General features: G+C 38.8%; 2 protein-coding genes across 4 annotated transcripts in view; one reads left to right on the top strand and one right to left on the bottom strand.

Moving 5' to 3' along the window:
- LOC109997284 (sushi domain-containing protein 3) overlaps positions 1-14,517 on the bottom strand; it is a 100,873-nt gene extending 86,356 nt beyond the window's left edge. For both annotated transcript variants that reach the window (XM_065951435.1, XM_065951436.1), the window contains exons 1-2: positions 14,382-14,517; positions 13,584-13,931 (exon numbers count right to left, since the gene is read on the bottom strand). The gene's annotated coding sequence lies outside the window, so the exon portion shown is untranslated. The remainder of the gene's footprint in view (positions 1-13,583; positions 13,932-14,381) is intronic.
- The window catches only part of LOC109977923 (alpha-2,8-sialyltransferase 8E-like), a 36,289-nt gene continuing 24,211 nt past the window's right edge, over positions 5,663-17,740 (top strand). Inside the window, exons 1-7 of one of the 2 annotated variants that reach the window (XM_065951438.1) lie at positions 5,663-5,788; positions 8,804-8,878; positions 8,986-9,060; positions 10,149-10,287; positions 11,346-11,458; positions 11,567-11,659; positions 11,743-13,577. In XM_065951438.1, coding sequence (XP_065807510.1) covers positions 5,739-5,788; positions 8,804-8,878; positions 8,986-9,060; positions 10,149-10,287; positions 11,346-11,458; positions 11,567-11,659; positions 11,743-12,205 — 1,008 coding nt within the window. In that variant the 5' untranslated portion in view covers positions 5,663-5,738 and the 3' untranslated portion in view covers positions 12,206-13,577. Of the gene's footprint in view, positions 5,789-8,803; positions 8,879-8,985; positions 9,061-10,148; positions 10,288-11,345; positions 11,459-11,566; positions 11,660-11,742; positions 13,578-17,740 lie in introns of those variants that run through there. The other variant, XM_065951437.1, reaches the window with a different exon arrangement.

Below are 17,740 nucleotides of genomic sequence, written 5' to 3'. Positions count from 1 at the left end.
GTTTTCTACAATATAATACAGAATTTGATTAATTTCTGACACATGATCATGTAGTGAAGACATGATCTTTTTTTTCAGGTGCACAAAACCACAAAATACATCGTTTGTAGTTTTGTAACCTAACAGCGGACATCTCTCTCTGTTTCTCTCTATCTCTCTCTGGTCCAATGCAGAGTATGAAGTCAATTGGAGGTGCATTTTTTTTTTCCAGAGACCCCCCAACACTTTGCTGTTGAGGCTTTCAGGGTGTTTCAAGTGGGTCTCAGACCCCCCAAGACACTGCGGTCGAGCCAGCCGCTCCTCGCGTTTACATGGTGAAGTGAGCCGCCCCTAAATTTGAAGTGCTCACGTATTCTGATCTTTATGGTAAATGCTCCGGACTCCAGAGCGAGCAGAGAGAGCGATTTTGACCCGTTATTAATCTCCTTTTCCAGGCAAAAGTGATAAATGCAGAAGTCCTACCATAAAACTGGCTATGAGATACACATGTATGAAACGGGAGCACACAAAATACTGTTCAGGGAATAGCTCCGGAGGTCAATGAAATTAGTTTGAGAATAATACTGCGAGTCTGCGGTAACTTCCGTTTTTCAAAATAAGGTGTTCACAATTAAACAAAATTGTTTTCCTGGGAAAAAAACATTTAAAAAAACAAGTTCTTCCATAAGTACACAATGATTCTGATATGGCTGTACTTAGTACTTCTTAGACTGCATGCACAGGTACTATGAAGTACTTTTACTTTGTACTTTATGAGAAATCCACTGTCAAAGTTCCTTATAAATCACTATAATTCGTTTTTTTTCTGACTTTGACGTCTTGTAAAAACAAATTCTTCCATAAGTACACAATGATTCTGATATGGTTGGACTTAGTACTTCTTAGACTGCATGCACAGGTACTGTGAAGTACTTCTACTGAGTACTTTTTGAGAAATCCAAATTTCCTTTAATCACTATAATGAGTCTTTTTTCTGACTTTGATGTTGAGGAGCTGTGCAGTTGTGCAGATATGTGCATGATTTGCAGTTTAAAACAGAGTGCAATGTAAACAGAAAATATATAAGTCCAGTGAGCGTTCATGTAACGCATCAAATCAGTTTCAGCCTTCACATTACTGTCATGAATTGAGCTCTACTGTACTTGTGGCACAAACCGGCAGCACTTCTATACAGAGATGTTCCTAAATTCAATTTTGGTCTTAAAGGCTGAATGTGCACGACACAATGAAATTCAGTCCAGCCTCAACCCTCTTGATAATTTAACAAAATATTTTTAAATAATTCAAAGATATAGAAAGTAAGCAAGTTGATGGCACATATAGAAAAAAAGAATGCTTGAAATTACAAGGACTTTTACAAAATCAAGAAAAAGAAGCTGTCATGTGTTCCCAGAGATTGTACTCTTTCAAAAACCAACCTCTTCTTCATCATTCTCCCCACAAATTAAAAAATAAATGCATATGCTCAATAATGATATTAGATTTAAGTCTTCTCATGGGAGATAGGAGCTCAGTTGTTGAGTAGATAATACAATCATTATTATTATTATTATTATTATTATTATTATTATTATTATAAGGAGTTGGATTTTATTGCAAACATGCTGCACACTTTTGCCAAGAGTAATGTAGTGGACACAAATTCCCACGTACAAACCTAAATAGAAGATGGTTATGTGTATGGATTGCCCTGTCTATAGAAATGTTTCTCTGTTCCACAAGATTCTCTATTCCTGACAAGTTCATAAAGGTTTGCACATTTTATTTTACAGAAACAGTGTGACACATGCCAAAGATGGTACCATGAGCAGTGCCTAGCCATGGATGAACAACAACTCCAACATGCAAGGGTGAACAATTGGGATTGTGCTCTTTGCAGTTAGGGCAGAAAATAAAACACTTAAACATGTCATGTGGTCTTACCAAATAAAGACATGTGAGCGCGCCGGACAAAACGTATCTGGTATTTTTAATTTGATGGCTGTATTTTTTGTTTGTTTAAATCTTTGTTAATATTTGTATTGGTTCAAATTTGAAGAAAAAAGACAGATGTATATAGTTGTTGTTGGTGTTCATAGTCTTTGTAATTTCACATGTATGTTCTACGAAAATGTTAATGTTTATAATAAATGTAAAAAAAGTCCATAGTATTTTTTTATTTGTGAAAGATTATTAATATTTGAAAAATGCTTGTATGTGTGTTTATTGCAAAATACTAAAAGTGCAACATGTAGCTGTGACAGAGCGTATCAAAGTGGAACTGTCACATTCAAAACACTGCAGAGAGCTGTGCTGGGTAAGGGAGCTTGACAGTGGATTTCTCAGAAAGTACACAGTAAAAGTACTTCATAGTAGCTGTACATGTAGTCTAAGAAGTACTTTGTCCAACCAAATCAGAATCATGGTGTACTTATGGAAGGAAAAGTATTCAAAAGTAGTCAAAGTCAGAAAAAATACTCATTATAGTGATTTATAAAGAACTTTGACAGTGGATTTCTCAAAAAGTACACAGTAAAAGTACTTCATAGTACCTGTGCATGTAGTCTAAGAAGTACTTTGTCCAACCATATCAGAATCATGGTGTACTTATGGAAGAAAATATATATAATTATTGTTTTCTCCAAGAAAACTGTTTTTTTTTTTTTTTTAATTGTGAACACCTTATTTTGAAAAACGGAAGCCGTTTCATCATGTGTATCTTATAGTCAGTTTTATGGTAAGACCTAGGCATTCAGCACTTGACGTCATCACTGTCTCTGTCTGTTACTCCTGCTCGCTCTGGAGTCCGGAGCATTTACCATAAAGATCAGAATTCGTGAGCACTTCAAATTTAGGGGCGGCTCACTTCACCATGTAAAAGCGAGGAGCGGCTGGCTTGACCGCAGTCTAACTCTTGGGTTATTTCCACTCTCAGTGCATGAAAACAGTATAACTAAAACCCTGAAAACAGCTTCATGAGTACTTAGCAGCAACTATAATCCTGCAGACTATTTCACAGTCAATCCAAAGAAGAAAGTGCTGCAGCTCAGGTGCATCACAGCCAGACTCTAATCCAATCTAAAGCAGATGGGAGGAGCAAAGGGACAAACTTAGAGCCGCCAAATGTAGGACTAACTTCACCTGCTGAGAGGCTCCACTGGCAGCTGTCGGCCTACAGAAGATGGCCTGATGTGACTTCTACACACAGACACATTAATACTGCAACTGTTACCAACAGGAAGCAAAACATTCATGGATCACATAAAACCAATCCTGACCTCCCTAAATTGGCCTCCTATTCACTCCACATTCATCTGAAGATTACTAAAAAAAATCTGCTGGATAAGTGAAAAACAAATACAGTAAGCTACACTTTTTAAAAAAAACGAGTTATAACTTTAGGAAAAACTTGAAATGTGTTATTATCCCATTATAAATGTATCCATATACATACACACAAACACATACTGTATATTTACTGTGTGACCGTTATGTTGCCTTTCAGTTGATTTTCCTCCACTAGGCCTTTCAGAGAAAAGCACCTGATGCAGTGACTAAGTTAATCCTCTAGAGGGCAGTATCTGACTGCAGCACTAAATTTGTCCATCCTGGACTGATCCCTGAATATGTTTCAATTTGTAATCTTACGCTTACATTTTATGTCTCAATAAATTCCTCTTTATATTAAAATCTATAAAATTCATCACATCCCAGTTTTTACCTTTTAGCCCAAATACATTACAACTTTAACAACCTTGCAAAACCTCGGTCAAGCCAGCCGCCGCTTGAAAGGTGTTTACAGTACAGGTGCTTGGAGCACCCAAAAAGAATGAATGCACCGCGTATTTCAGCAAAAGATACCATCAATAATAACGGCTGACAGAAAAAAAACACAAAATTAAGACAAGACAATTGTTGTTCCTCGTCTCCATGTCTCTAGTCCTGAGAATTTTCAGCATATTTTACTGTATAGTTTGTTAAAAATTAAAGGTAAAGTCTGCTCAAATTGCATTAAGCCGCTTTGATATTTTTTTGTCATTTTTTATCTTTTATTTTGACAAATCTGTGATAGGTGACAAGAAACTTTCAATTGGTTTTTGTTCCTCATGTCCCTGGCTGTGGCCCTGTGAATCTTTAGCATATTTTACTGTATAGTTGTTGAGGTAATTAAAGGCACAGACCGCTCACATTGCATTAAGACACTAATATTTTAGTGATATTTAATATTTTATTTTGAAAAATCTGTGACAGGTGACAAGAAATGGATTATTTTTTTCTTATGTGTGTGCCTTTAAAGACAGTAAATGTTTTACTGTAAGTTAGTAGGTCTACTGAGACAAAAGTAAGAAAGTAATAATAATGTATTAGACTTTAATAACGCTTTTCTAAGTACTTAAAGACACTTAACAAAGAATAACAACAAAACAAAACAGTGAAAACAATAAAGATGATATAAGAGAAGGAGGATGAGAACAGAGTTGGTTAGTGGTTGGCGATGTTGAAGAGGTGAGTTTTTAGGGATTTCTTAAAAGTTAGCTATATTTGGAAAGGAGCTTCTAGCTTGTAAGGGATGTGTATACTGCTGTTTCCAATTGAAACATAATCGTGAACTAGAATTAGAGAAACCAACAGGAGTAAGCTTGACATGAAGCCAACTGGAAAAATACCAGTTACACTTCAAACACAAGAACCTGGCATGGCTCACTTAATGAGCAGAACAATTGATCAACAAGTGTTCATGGGAGAAAAGTTTCATCTTTAGCATCAGGTTCACTTTCTTCTCAGCAGTCTCTAGAAACAAACGCTTGTGGTTCCTCATATGTGGTTTGCATTTAACAGCAATTAGCCTTCATATGATATATGATATGAAATGATAGTTGATACTATAAAACTGGATGTTTTATCCTTAATGGTTTACATTATAATGCATCATTAAGAATTTAAATGCAGCATTATAACCCAAACATTAAAACATGACAAGCTGCAACCGTCTACAATCGAGCACTTGTGGGACTATCTGGGAATTCAAAACACAAACCGTGTTACACAACAAACCAGTAACAAGATCATGGATACAGTAGCCATAGTGGTGTGGTTAAAGTATTTGACTTTAAACCCACTGCTCAAGCGATGATAAATTCTAAGACTGTATTCAGTATTGTATCACTCATTGTCAATATATGCTTAGAAAATGTTTCTAAAAACAGACTGTTTGTTTACAAGCTGTCGATTGTCTCATCTGACTCCTACCCTGTGGTAGCAGTAACAGGCATGAAAACAATCTACAAAAGTTTAAAAACTTCTCACAGGAGCTTTAAGACACCAAAATCCGAATTAAGCAGGATTTAAATTGGTGTTTAAAAAAGAAAAATAATGAGTAAGTTATTGAAAATAAAGTATCCTTCCAGTTGTCACAACTTGAGAAATCAGCCATCGGGATCAAAACTGGGATTTACTTGCTTTTGGAACCAGCTCCGAGTGGCCACTCGAGGAACTGCAATTTTGGCTTTACTTACTTTCTGAGCACTTGAAGTTGTTTCTTGGTTAACATTAGTTTGGCAGAGTTACAGAAGAAGAATAAAGTACAGGAAAGCATTTATATAAATGCTACTATTCTAATAAAGCATGTGGGCAAGAAATACAGAAGTGTTTCAGATAGACTTTTCTTTGTTGTATGTGCAGATCATGTATGAAATGCTAATACATGAGTTTTATTGTTACTCATTTTCATCCAGCTCAAGTCACTCTTCTCTCCGGTGATGACTCTCCTGTGTTTGTTGAGCCTCCTGATCTGGTACTTACTGGACAGGTAAGTGTGAAAATGGCATTTCCCTTTGCTACGTGCACACTCTCACACACACAGACTGCCAAACCACATCGCAGATATGTTGTTTTACTTCTTTCTGCACCCTTTAGATCAGGGGTGCCCAACCTTTTTTGAACCAAGATCTACTTTTAAAGTTACCAGTCTGCCGAGATCTACCAGTCCACATAGTGAGCCATAGCCTTTACCAACAGCCTACAAACGCATTTAATACTCACACAACAAACAGAAAATAATAAATGAGAGTTCTGTAAAAAATAATGCAATATCGACATACTTTTTTTTAAACTCATATTTTAGGGTAGGCTACAATTTAATATCAAGTTTGTATTTATATCACATTTTTTCCCCTTAATTTATTTTACAACAAATAACTTTAATCTGTGTGGAGATGTTCACAGACTACAGCAGGCTGCTGTGAGATGATTTTGCTTTTGTTAAATTAGCTGCAGACACGGTGAGAGTGAACGGAGTAAAGTCCAACCGACTGTTTGACCGGGTCACGTGTGTTCCCACCTCGGTCAGTACGGATCACGGATCAACTGTGTGCTGTAGCACTAAAAGTAAAAAGTAAAAAGGTTTGCGTGGTGGCTGGCGCTCCAGTGCAAGTGTGCGTGTGTGTGTGTGTGTGTGCGTTTGCACTGTTTGTTGGTGTGTCTCGTCCCCCGCGATGCTCACAGTCATGACAGCAGAGAGGAGCAGAGAAAAGTAGCTGCAGCTTCATCAAATGCGCTTAATACTCGTAGCATAGTTTCTATATATGACTTTTTGGTAAAACATTTACCCCCCCGGTTTTACCTGCACGTCATTGCGCATGCCTGCACTCTCTCTTGCGCGCGCGCTCTCTCTCTCTCTCTATCTCCGCCGCTCGCTCTCTCATGCACGCAGCAATTTCATGAATAAATGAAAAATTAAATACACACAGGTCGGAAGTATACTTGGCTTCCCACACAGGTATCGTGTGTGGGAAAAACTGCAATGACATGAAATTGAAATCACTTTTCTATTTTATAATTGTATTTTATATCGACTAAACATCTCGCGATCGACTGAGAATCAGTCAGCGATCTACCTGTCGATCGCGATCGACTGTTTGGGCACCCCTGCTTTAGCCGTTCATACTGCTAAAATGCACGTAGCCTTTGTCGACGTGTTAATCTTTTCTATTTCTCAGCTTCATTCATATGTGTATAGGATATCTTATTAGGAACCAGGTGTGTCTGTGTTCTTAAACAGTGGAGATAAGAGGAAAGAAGATTGTCAAATGAAGCTGCTGAAATATCACTTGATCAAGTAGGCCTACATTGCAAAAACAAAAACTTTGCACAGCTACAGAATAGCCCATACACTTTATTGTTCTGTGTTACAATGATGCCATGGTAATGCCACTCATTGGACGTGATGCAAGAGGAGCTTAACAGCTGCAATTTCCCCAATTACATTACAGGGTATTTATCAATCAATCACAATCGTTCATATGGCCGTGGATTTTGTAGTCAGTCGACCAAAACCAGAGGCGCTGCTTGTCAACAGGCAAGGCAGGCAACTGCTCGGGACCCCAGACCAGTAGGGGGCCCCAGAGGGCTCACAAACTTTAACCAAAGCAGTGGCTCATAATGTGCAAATTTTGCAATGACAGTAGGAAACCTCCCTTTGGGTGCCCCACCTGAAAGCACTCACTCTATTGCTGAGAAAACCAAAGTTTTTCCATGAAAGTCACTGAAGAAAAATGAAGAGGAATTAGCCGTCAATAGGAGAGAAAGGAAGAGGAGTAAGCGTCGGCTGGCAGACATGATGGTGATGAACGCTGGTTGGAGGGCCCCAACAGACTCTAGAATCGCCACTGACCAAAACAGTTTCTTAGGAAGTTGAAAACAGGAACAGAAGATGATGATAGCTGTAAAAGTAACACCGCAGACCACAGTTCTTTGCAGGTGACATGTAGCTACGTAGCAAAAATCTCTGCTCAAGAGTTTGTATACTGGTTGTTCATTCATGGTGTATGAAGTTGACAGCTACTGAACACTGAATTCATGATGTTTACTCCATTGGCTTTAGCGTTAGTTGGAGTTTGAAATTTCTACAGAATGGCATCAAATCTTTCACTTGTTAAATGCTGATTCATTATGTCTTCTGTATGTTTTGAACAAAGAACACAGCACACTCAAAATGGGAGTTTTTCTTCTCAAGTGATGAAAACTAATTATAAAGCTAACATGTTGGCCTATGTGAGCTTTTGGATTTAGGGGTGATTTTCTTTGTGTTGGCTATCTTTTTGAGGAGGATCTGTCCACAAAGTAACTATTCATAACTGTAAATGTGGGGAGTGGTTCATAGTTGTAGCCGTTATCAGCAGCGTTTTACAACCTCTCTTCCTACAGGACTCAGGACTGTGGATTAACATGTTGTCTACTTTTACCAAGGAACAAAGGAACTGATCAATGATTTAAGTCTCCATCTCAGACAGGCTCTGGAAGACAGGATATTATGAACTTTTACAACACCTTGAATAAACAATCGAGCGGAGACAGAACACTCTGCTATCTACGAATTGACCCCAAAGACATGAACTGTGACCGAAACCAGTCTCTGCAAAGTCGTAAAATTGACCATCTGTTGAAGGACTGCTGAAGAGCTGAATTAAACCACAGCGTTCAATTCTGCATGAAATGAACATTTATGTCTTTCTTCATCTAGATATTTGTAATTGTCACATAGAATGTATTATAATCATCTTTTTAAACTCCAAATCTGATCTTCAGAACAGCAAAAAGAGTTATGTTATGTTTAATAGGAATTTGACGTGGAGCGCTATTGCCATCTAGTGTTAGAATATCCATGAATACGTAACCTTCATAATTATACATTTAGTCGCGTTATAAAGCATACTCTTTGACATTAGCTATAGAAGGTGTTATTTATGATTACTATTAATAACTATTCATAGCTGTAAATGTATCCTTCCTTAATGTCCTTCCTTTTCTTTTGTTTGTTCCACAGTGATGTGGACCAGCACTTACCCGCCCCTCAGAGGAAAGGAGCCCCCAGGACCTTTAACCTCTGCAAAGAATGCAAGTGAGTGTGCAAACACCATCACTGCTTCATGACTGCCATCAGATGAAGGGATTACTCACCTGGTTGTGTATGTGTATCTTAGTTTGAATGTTTTTGTTTTTTCACAGTAATACGATCATAAAAGTAATGCAGAATTACTCCCAAGCCTGGAAGAAGCAGGAGGACAGTTTTAAAAAATTCAGGTAAAACAAAAAGGTCGTCTTGGTTTTGAACTTTAAAGGGAAAAAATAAAAGAAGGTAAGAATTACTTACTTTTAAGTTACATGACGCTGGGTGGTAAAGGAGGTCAAAAGGGTAATAAAACCCAACATAGTGCCTAATAAGATGGCCAAGTGTGATTAAAAGGTTAAACAGAATGAAACATGAATTACATTATAGAACTATTACCAGTGTTTGGGCCTGTTCCAAAAAAATGCAACACAACTTTTGGGTTTTGGTGCCCAACAGCATGCTGCTGGTATTTTTATCCATGCCCCTCAGAAAACCTGAGTCTGCCTGTGCAGATCAACAAACACAACTTGGTTACATCTGAGTCCATTTGCATTGTGATAGGAGCCCACAATATAAACGATGGGTCAAATAAAGATCATCAAAGGTTCCTCCACAGAATGAGAGTTAGTCACTTTTTATAAGAAAGAGGGGAGGGGGAGATGTACAGGCTTCTAAAATCCCTCTTTGGGCCTATTCCATGTAACTTTACTAGCTGGGTAAGTAAAGAGATAAGGGAAGACAGAAATGTCAATCACACAATCAAGGTTAAGATATAACCCAATAATTTGAATGGCTAAAAAAAGACTTCACTCTTTGCATGTTTTACTCGAGGACAAGCTCAGAAAAGATGAGCCAGAGTGCCCTCGTCTGATTGTCACATATTAAGTCTGTCCTTGAAAAATGAATGTGATTCATGACCTTAAACTGTAAACACTGAATGTTTGAACAAAATCAGAATCTGTGCAGGATCAGAATAGTTTCCTCTTTAGATGGATAGAAAGAAGAACAGCTGAAGAAGTGGGAAAGAGAAGTGGAAATACATGTGGAGTGAAGTTGAGGAACTTCTCTGTAAATGTTAAACACTTGGTCTAAATATAACACAAATTCAAATCATGTGTGTGTTGATAAAACAGAGAGGACTTTACCTGAAACTCACATGACTGCCCTTAATGTTTATTTGCTCTTTTCAAAAAATAAATAAATAAATAAACATTTGAGGGAGCATCAAAACATCAGAGTCACTAGTACATGGTTTAACAAAGTCCTTGTGGTTCCCCAGATCTCAGCTGAGCAACAGCTGCAGTGGTTTTGACAAAGCCATCCTTAACCAGGCCAACACTGTAGTGGAACCAGAACTCGTTGATGAGAGAAAGTACAGCTTCCAGGTGTCTCCGGAGGTTTTCAACACCTTTACAAAGGTATTTTGTTTGGCACTCATGAATATAACCAACAAATCCACAATATCTGCTACTTGTTTGGCATTGTGATTGTTCCTGTAATGTCTGACTAAAAGATTACACATTAATTAAACGAAACATTAAATAAATACAAAAAACAACTTAGCATACACTTAACATGTGTATTTACACAATAATATGTTGGTAGACTCGGGATGCCTCGAGCTAGCTGGAGGGTTCACAGAGCTCCTTTGCTAATACAATCCTTGTCCTTTGAGCCAGACATTGGGCATAGCCAGCTGATAGCACCGCTAGCCGCGGGGCTAACTGTGCTGCAGCTGGAGGAAGTGACACTTAGCAGCTCTTAACTTAAGCTTTCTTACTCTCTTCGGTGCATGCATGGCTCTGGATATGGTGGATGTGGTGAAAAATTGAGGGATTGCTGAGGTATCGAAATATTGTGAGGGGATTGCGATTTTCTGTACAAAGTTTCATGGCAATCCAGATTATTATTTCTAGTTACTGAAACAAAATGTGTACTTTGTTATGCTGCAACTGGAAACAGGTTGACAACAAGGTTGAACTATTAATCCACATGAATCCATCTGATTTTCTTAAACAAAATAATACACCAACATATTTTTAAATTAAGTGAAAACGTATGAGGTATTTGAAACTCAACTCTTTCCACAAATAAATTGGAAGTGAGGAACTCTTTTCAGTCCAAATCTCAGGAAATGATCCCCCAACCGCTTACAGCATGTATGTACACAAATTAACAACTGTGTCATCAGCAAGTTTAAAGCTGCCAGTATACTTCACAACAAAGTGATATACTGCTGAATTTATCCATTAAAAACAAGTGTGAAGCCCAAGTAGATGTTGGAAATTAAAACCTGAAGACTTCCAGGTGCACTCATATTTCAGCTGGCAACCTCTCTTAGGGGTGTCTGCTGCAGGGCATTTCCAAGAGGGAAACTTTTGCAAATGAGATCCAGCAGTAAAGTTGATCTACTGTATTATATCATCAGTACAATTATCATTATGTGGTAATACATAACCATTGATTACAATTCCAGGAGCATCCTTTCTCAAATAAAACATGGGACACGTGTTCTGTTGTCGGGAACGGAGGAATCCTGACTGACAGCAGCTGTGGAGAGAGAATTGATTCAGCTCAGTTTGTCATGAGGTGAGAAAGGTGTCCATTGTGGTGACAATGTCAACTCACAGTGTCAAAAATCATTTATGTTGAGATTCCATAAAAAAGATCTCTGACTTTTTTTTCTTGCTTCTTCAGGTGCAACCTTCCTCCTTTGGGAAACGGTTATGAGAAGCATGTCGGTGTCAAAACGGACCTTGTGACAGCGAACCCAAGCATCCTCAGGGAGAAGTGAGCAAGAGGCTGGATTTCACTTCACTGTCATTACAGAGTTCTTTTGTCTTGTTGATTTATATCTGCTGTTTTGCCTCCAGGTATGAGTCTCTGATGAAGCGTCGTCGTCCGTTTGTGGAAAGTCTGCATATTTACGGCAACTCCCTGCTACTCTTTCCCTTCTCTCGTGGAACCACTGCTATGTGTCTGCGGGCCATCTACAGTGTTGAGGACTTAGGAAGCCCCATTAGGCCCGTCTTCATTAACCCTAAGTACTTCCGCAGACTGGGTGCCTTCTGGCGTGCACAAGGCTTGGGATCATCATTGATGAGCACCGGGATAATTATGGCTAGCATAGCTTTGGAGGTCTGTGAAAATGTGCATCTGTATGGGTTCTGGCCCTTCGATAATCACCCCTATGGACTCTACGACCTGACGAACCACTACTATGATGACAGAAAAGCTACAAAGGAACACGCCATGCCCAAGGAGTTTGGGCTCCTGATGCAGCTGCACAGACAGGGGGTGCTCAAGCTTCATCTGGGAGATTGTCAACGGTTATGACTATGAGTCATAATTGTATATAAGTGTTATTATGTCGGTCTGCTTTGTGTTCGGTGTTTCGTTTGTGCGTCTGTCTTTGTGCTGTGTTTCAGGTGCCCAGCCCTGATTGGAGAAACCCGGATGGTTGCTAATGTTTTCTGCAAAACAATTACGATCCAATCTTTTTATTAACGCTTCAAGTGTTCATCAGACACATGTTCACACAAGAATGCATTCCTTTGAATACTTCTATAAACATGTGGACTGGAGAGCTGGAGGGTTTTTGTACTATTCCAACTCTGCTTTTTTATTATACAACTAGTCTATGTATAACTGATATGTAACTCAGTTTTTGGTTTGACATTATTTTGGTTTGTTTGCATACTAGTTAGATAACAATATGTGTAAGTAATCTAGTTAAGATAAATCTGAGACTTGCTCAAGAAACGGTAATTTCTCATGCTTTGATTTTGTATTTTAGAACATGTAATGCAAAGGTTACCTTGCTTCCTTTTTGGTAAAAAAAAACCCAGACTTTTATTTTGAAGCAACTTCTGGTTTTCAATGTTGTTTAGGTAACTTAAGTTCGAGAAATGAACGTGATGTATGTATTAAGAGATGGTAAACAACAAAAAAGTTACGGTAAAAGGTGAATGTTAAAGTTTTGCAGCCCCCCACCGGACAATAATCTCTTACGGTGGTTTTGAATTATGTGTGAGCTTTACAATAAAGCAGATAAAAATCATCAGTTGAAGAGTCTATCTTTCGAAGGGTTTTCTACAATATAATACAGAATTTGATTAATTTCTGACACATGATCATGTAGTGAAGACATGATCTTTTTTTTCAGCTGCACAAAACCACAAAATACATCGTTTGTAGTTTTGTAACCTAACAGCGGACATCTCTCTATCTCTCTCTGGTCCAATGCAGAGTATGAAGTCAATTGGAGGTGCATTTTTTTTCACAGAGACATTGTGAACTGCAAATTCGTTGTTTGGTGTTTAATCACTGGGAGTGAGGAAGGAGAGGGTCACTTTTATGTTACAGCTGGTTTCCCCTAGGCTGGTCATAACATCAACAAAGAAAAAAGTAGACCCATGGACTACTTTTTGCAAATGACGGCTCACTTGACCGCAGTACACTCCAGTCAGGTGTGCACTGTGCACAGGTGACGACAGGCACACAGTTATATCCCATAACCGACTCATAACCACAGAGGGTGGGGCAAAGTCGTGGTTCATTAACAAGGCTAATAAATTACCTGATGCTCCGAACAGCATCAGACACACAAAGAGCAGGAGCAGAGGGGTTTCATCTGAAGTGCATGGCACGAAGGTTACACGAGGGGGAAGTTAAACTCAGGTTCGGAGAAGCAACTTCAGCCGAGTTGACTCACCTTTCTAAGAGACGCACTCAGATCCGGTCACCGTCCACCTTCTGTGCGTGAAAGCGCACAGCCGAGACAGAACTTTATGCGGTCCAAGGAGACCTTCCTCCAGCCCTCCGCGCTCGCTGGCTCTCAGAGACTTTCCCCGTCAGCCGGTTCATGACTTTCACAACCGGTTCTGCTGAGTAGTGGCCGATCCGAACCAGAGCTCCGGGTCCCCCATGAGGCTAGAGGCCGCAGCCAGGGTGGATCTGATCAGGAAGCTGTGGAGGGCGAGGAAGCTGATCCTTGTGGTGCTCGTTCCGCTGTCCCTGCTTCCCCTACCGCTCATCCACCCCACGATGGAATTTTAAGGTCCTTAAATTAACAAATAAAGTTCAAGTTACCCAAAGATGCATTTAGACTTTGTATTGCAATTCAAGTAATTCAAGTAATCAAAATGGCAGTATTGTGTACCTTAGATATAAATTAAGACCATTTCATGATATGGGAGATTGTTTTGCCCCTTTCAAGGGACCCAAGGATCAATACAGAAAAAACAAACAAAACAACACAATATAAGTATCATTTATAAACGCAGAATAGGTTGCTTTCTGATTAGCACTAAGTTTTATCAGACTATTAAAGTTGCTTAAAGTGACTGTGTAAAACAAGCTTGCAGATAATTGAAAAGCTAGATACACTAGTTTCAACTACAACCTTCTAAGCAACAAGTATGAAGAATGTCTTCCATAACTCCTTATAACCATGGTTTTATTCAATCCATGAAATCTCAGTAAATTAATTCACAGGCAACACGATAATTACCTTCAAGAAATCAGAAACACTCGTAGACAGAAACCATCCACATGATGTGTTGTTGTTCCTCCTTGTTGTTTCAATGGCTGCAGTTTCCTGATGGGATTTGTAGTGTGTGTGTGTGTGTGTGTGTGTGTGTGTGTGTGTGTGTGTGTGTGTGTGTGTGTGTGTGTGTGTGTGTGTGTGTGAGAGAGAGAGAGAGAGAGAGAGAGAGAGAATCAATCAAAAGCACTTTGTCCTCTGTTCTGATGAGTGCTTGTCCCGGTCATCAGCTGAGATGTGTGTGTGGAGAGGAGATATCGTGACATGTTGATGAGATGGAGATCAGTAAGAGACAGAAAGAGTGAACAACATGACACTCACACTCAGTTTGATAGTTTTCTGTAAGAGACACTGAAAAGAACAAAATCTGTCTCATATTGCCGGCTCGGCTTGTTTCAAGTCTCAAATGTGAAAGAACATGGGAAACAACATCACACTCTGAATAAATCTGTTCAGAAGTTGTTGCTCAGAGTTTTTAAAGGTTTTATTCTTGTTGCCTTTACTTTTGACATGACTCATCTATTTGACTCCTGTTTCAATGTCTTAATGCAGTGTTTTAGGTTTGTTTGTCTCAGACTTTCTGTTTCAGAGGTTGTGTTTGGGGTTTTAGAATTAAGTCAGGATCATGTTTCATGAGGCTCACACCTGTGAGATTTGTCTGGTTTAATGTCAGGAATGAGCATAAACTCCCTCAAGTGTCAACATGCTCCAAGAAGTGACATCCTGTGGAAAGCGTGTGCTGCTGTGTCATATCTTGAGAAAAGCTTGACTGGGATTAGGCTCAAGTATGAGGATGAGCAGTACGGCCAAATTAAAAGTCGTATAGTACCACTAAATCAGAGTCACAGCTCTCTCCGATTTTTTGAAAACTCAGAAGCATGTGAAAGGAGTCCTACTGTTGGCCGGTTGGGCACTTGTAGCTTAGCATAGGTGTGAATAGGCTAATGTGAATTATTTCTATTTTTTTCTCTCTCAAGAGTGTCCTGACCAAGACAGGCTGCACACCCATTTACAGAGTTCCACACAAACAATGAGCAGCCACACATACAAATAAAAAAAAACAATTAGAAATTAAAAGCAGATTTAAACATCAAATGTTTGTCAAGATCATCCACAAACATATCAGGGAGATCATCTACAGCCAGATGTTTCTGCCTCCAAATCATTAAACATGTTCTTAAAAGCATCCAATGAGAGCAGCTCATTAAGTTTCAGCTCTTTTTGTAACTTCAACGCCTTTTTCCACAGTTCAGTTCCGACTTTTGGACCAGACAGTGAGAAAAGGGTCCCGGTACTCCTCTGACTGATGGAGGTCAGAAGGTATGAAGGAAGTCAGTGAGGGCACGAGGAAAAACATTAATTGGGGGCCCCCCTCCAACCAGCGTTCATTATTAATTCTCCTTTCTTTTTTCCATCCCATGAAGATGAAAAAAATCTTTGTTGTTCTTCCTGCATTTATCCCATTTTCAAGCCCGGCACAGTGTCGGTAGATGTCTGTTCACCATGAGCTAAATCATGCATCATTGCTAAATGTCGCTAAATGCTTTGTGCTCATGACGGATTAACACTGGGTCTTTATAAACAATGAGTATGGTCTTTTACCTGCTTTCTAATTGGTCAGAAAGTACATAATTATGTTTCATGCTCACACATTTAAAATTACTAGTTTCTCATAAAAACTAAAGCTTGCACAGAGTTTTCATTTTGCCTATCTATCTATCTATAGGAAGCTACGATAAAAATCATTATCTGGTTTCTCAAAGTGCTCGGTCAGAAATAACACATTTTCTCTGCTCAAACATTTAAAAACTAGTTTCTCACATAAACGAAACCTTGTGCAGAGTTTTCATTTTGTAAACAACAGACCAAGCAGCAGATCTCACCTCTATCCCCCACGCTGTGGAACTAAACAGCACCATCTTGTGTACATAAGGTGTCATTGCAGATTACTTTTTATCTTCCATACTCCTTCATGCACCTTGATTCAAAATAATAAAGATTTTTTCAGAGAACAATTTGTATTTACCTCTACAATAAAATAAAAAATTTTTTTGTGTGTGTGGTTTTGGGCAGTTAAGCAATAATAATGCTACGAGTAAGTCAGGAGGGGCATTCACAAGTCAAACAAGTTGGTTAAAGCATAAATGGCCAAAACATAATAATGATAGTATATCCAAGAGTAAGGTTTTTTACCTGCTCTTTTGTTAAGCGTCTTGAGATAACATTTGTTATGAAATGGTGCTATACAAATAAAGATTGATTGAGGGATTGATTATGTTCAGGCCCGCTGTCTAGTTGTTAGAAAAAATGTGACCATAGGCCAAACTTACTCGCCGACCCGTGGATACAGGATATCTGTACCGGATACAGCTACTGCTCAAAGCTGACCGTTGCTTCCTCAGTTAACATTTTACATAAAGGGAAAAAAATTAATCAGGAGGAAACTATTTTCACAATGACAAAGTTATTAATGTAAATGTTCTCAGGTTTTGAGAAGAGAGCCATCTGTCTCTTCGCTTCACTCGTTAAGATGGGTATGTAAATAACACATGAACATAAAGTAAACTACTTTCTCTGACTTTTCAGGCTGACTGCAGACAATGACAATGACCACATTGTTTTGTTAACGGATGGGAGAGGTTTATTATTGTGTTTCTTCGTCATTGACAGTATAAACATTTATACTAATAAATTAATAATAATTCACTTTTTTTCACTTTTTTTGTCTACATCTGTAAATTTTGTAATTACTGTACATAGCACAGACTCTTGCACTTTCTGCTTATTTGCACTTCTGGTGAGATGCCAAACCTCATTTCGTTACTCTATACTTGTATATGTGTAATGACAATAAAGTTGAATCTCATCTCATCTCATACAAAGTCTATCTGGGCTACATCCAAAGCCTTAGAGCTAATATTTTAGTCCATGTGGTAATTTCCTTGATAATATGTTTGTTTATCAAATAGCAAAGTGTCTGACATTATTTCCACTCTCAGTGCATGAAAACAGTATAACTAAAACCCTGAAAACAGTCTCATGAGTACTTGGCAGCAACTATAATCCTGCAGACTATTTCACAGTCAATCCAAAGAAGAAAGTGCTGCAGCTCAGGTGCATCACAGCCAGACTCTAATCCAATCTAAAGCAGATGGGAGGAGCAAAGGGACAAACTTAGAGCCGCCATGGCGGGTCTAAGTTTCATTTACATTTGCAAATGTAGCACTAACTTCACCTACTGAGAGGCTCCACAGGCAGCTGTCGGCCTACAGAAGATGGCCTGATGTGAATCCTCTAGAGGGCAGTATCTGACTGCAGCACCAAGG

This window comes from Labrus bergylta, chromosome 23 (assembly GCF_963930695.1).
Source record: "Labrus bergylta chromosome 23, fLabBer1.1, whole genome shotgun sequence".
Taxonomy (NCBI): domain Eukaryota; kingdom Metazoa; phylum Chordata; class Actinopteri; order Labriformes; family Labridae; genus Labrus; species Labrus bergylta.
Note: the sequence above shows the minus strand (reverse complement) of the source record. Positions and strands in the feature narration are given on the sequence as shown.